This window comes from Tupaia chinensis, unplaced genomic scaffold (genome assembly GCF_000334495.1).
Source record: "Tupaia chinensis unplaced genomic scaffold, TupChi_1.0 Scaffold000119_2, whole genome shotgun sequence".
In the NCBI taxonomy this organism is placed as follows: domain Eukaryota; kingdom Metazoa; phylum Chordata; class Mammalia; order Scandentia; family Tupaiidae; genus Tupaia; species Tupaia belangeri.
In genome coordinates this window covers 184,033-185,084 of record NW_006159586.1, presented here as the reverse complement: position 1 = coordinate 185,084, position 1,052 = coordinate 184,033, and the positions used below count along the sequence as shown (strand labels likewise).

Below are 1,052 nucleotides of genomic sequence, written 5' to 3'. Positions count from 1 at the left end.
GACCTTGCACACACACCCCATATATCACAGTTAAAAACAAAGCCCGCGCCGGCCTGCTGCTTTGTCAACCGCTGCCCGGGGCAATGGCCTGGCGTGGGGGCAGCTTCCCACCTCATCCTCGCACACAGCGCAACGCCCGGCTCCGGCCGGGCCCAGGGGTGCACGGCAGCGCACGTCTGACTCTCCGAGGCGCGCGCGCACACACATGCACACACTCACATACATACACACAAGCATCTTGAACCTGTAAGTGCAACTGTCATACACAGACAATTGCGGGGGAGGGAGGGTTGTGCAGGGCCACAGCACTGGGGTAATACACAAAAAGGGTTAAAGGGAAGAAAAGGATGGGGCAGAAAATCGTGCATGTGCCCACGAAAGGGTGGGGGCTGGGGCATGGGATAGGGCAGATACCCAGATCCCAGCTAGCCAGCCATGGGTATGAATGACTAAAAAATGAAGAAATACGAAACACAAATAACATTAAACACACATACACCTAAAAAAAAAAAAAAAAAAAAAAGCAAAGCACAGAAAACCATGCATGCTCGCTCGCTCTCTCGCTCTCTCTCGCTCACACACATAGACACACACGGTCGTATATCTCTCTCCTTTCGATCACACAGGGCTAGGTATTAGGGATAGGGGCTGTGATCTGGGGGAACCACGTCCACCGCAAAGAATTAAAAAATGGGGTTGGGGAGGGAGGGACCCAGATTCACCAAACCCTAACTTCACTACAAAAGCTCCCACGAGGGCGGCCTCCCCACACTCGGGGGTCCCCCTCAAAAGGGGGTGGGGAGAAGCCACCGCTCGCCCTGCGTCTTCGCGGGAGTGCCCTGAGCCTCCGGCCGCTCGCGGCGCCCGCCCCCGCCCCCGCCCGGTGCCTGCGGCGATCCACGCTCGGAAGCAGACCCCGAAAGGAAAAAGCGATACCTCTGTTTCGCACAGAGCCAAACACTGGAAGCACGAGATAGCCGACGTGGACCAGGACCATCCTGGCTCCTCGCGCGGCGGCGGCGGCGGCGGCTGCGCGCGGGCCCTTTGTGGCG

General features: G+C 58.4%; 1 protein-coding gene across 1 annotated transcript in view; it reads right to left on the bottom strand.

Annotated features, from left to right (window-relative positions):
- The window catches only part of ARK2C (arkadia (RNF111) C-terminal like ring finger ubiquitin ligase 2C), a 124,071-nt gene extending 123,025 nt beyond the window's left edge, over positions 1-1,046 (bottom strand). The window contains exon 1 of the mRNA XM_006144418.2: positions 937-1,046. Within this exon, the coding sequence (XP_006144480.1) occupies positions 937-997 (61 nt within the window). The 5' untranslated portion in view covers positions 998-1,046. The remainder of the gene's footprint in view (positions 1-936) is intronic.
- Between the last annotated feature and the right edge of the window lie 6 nt (positions 1,047-1,052).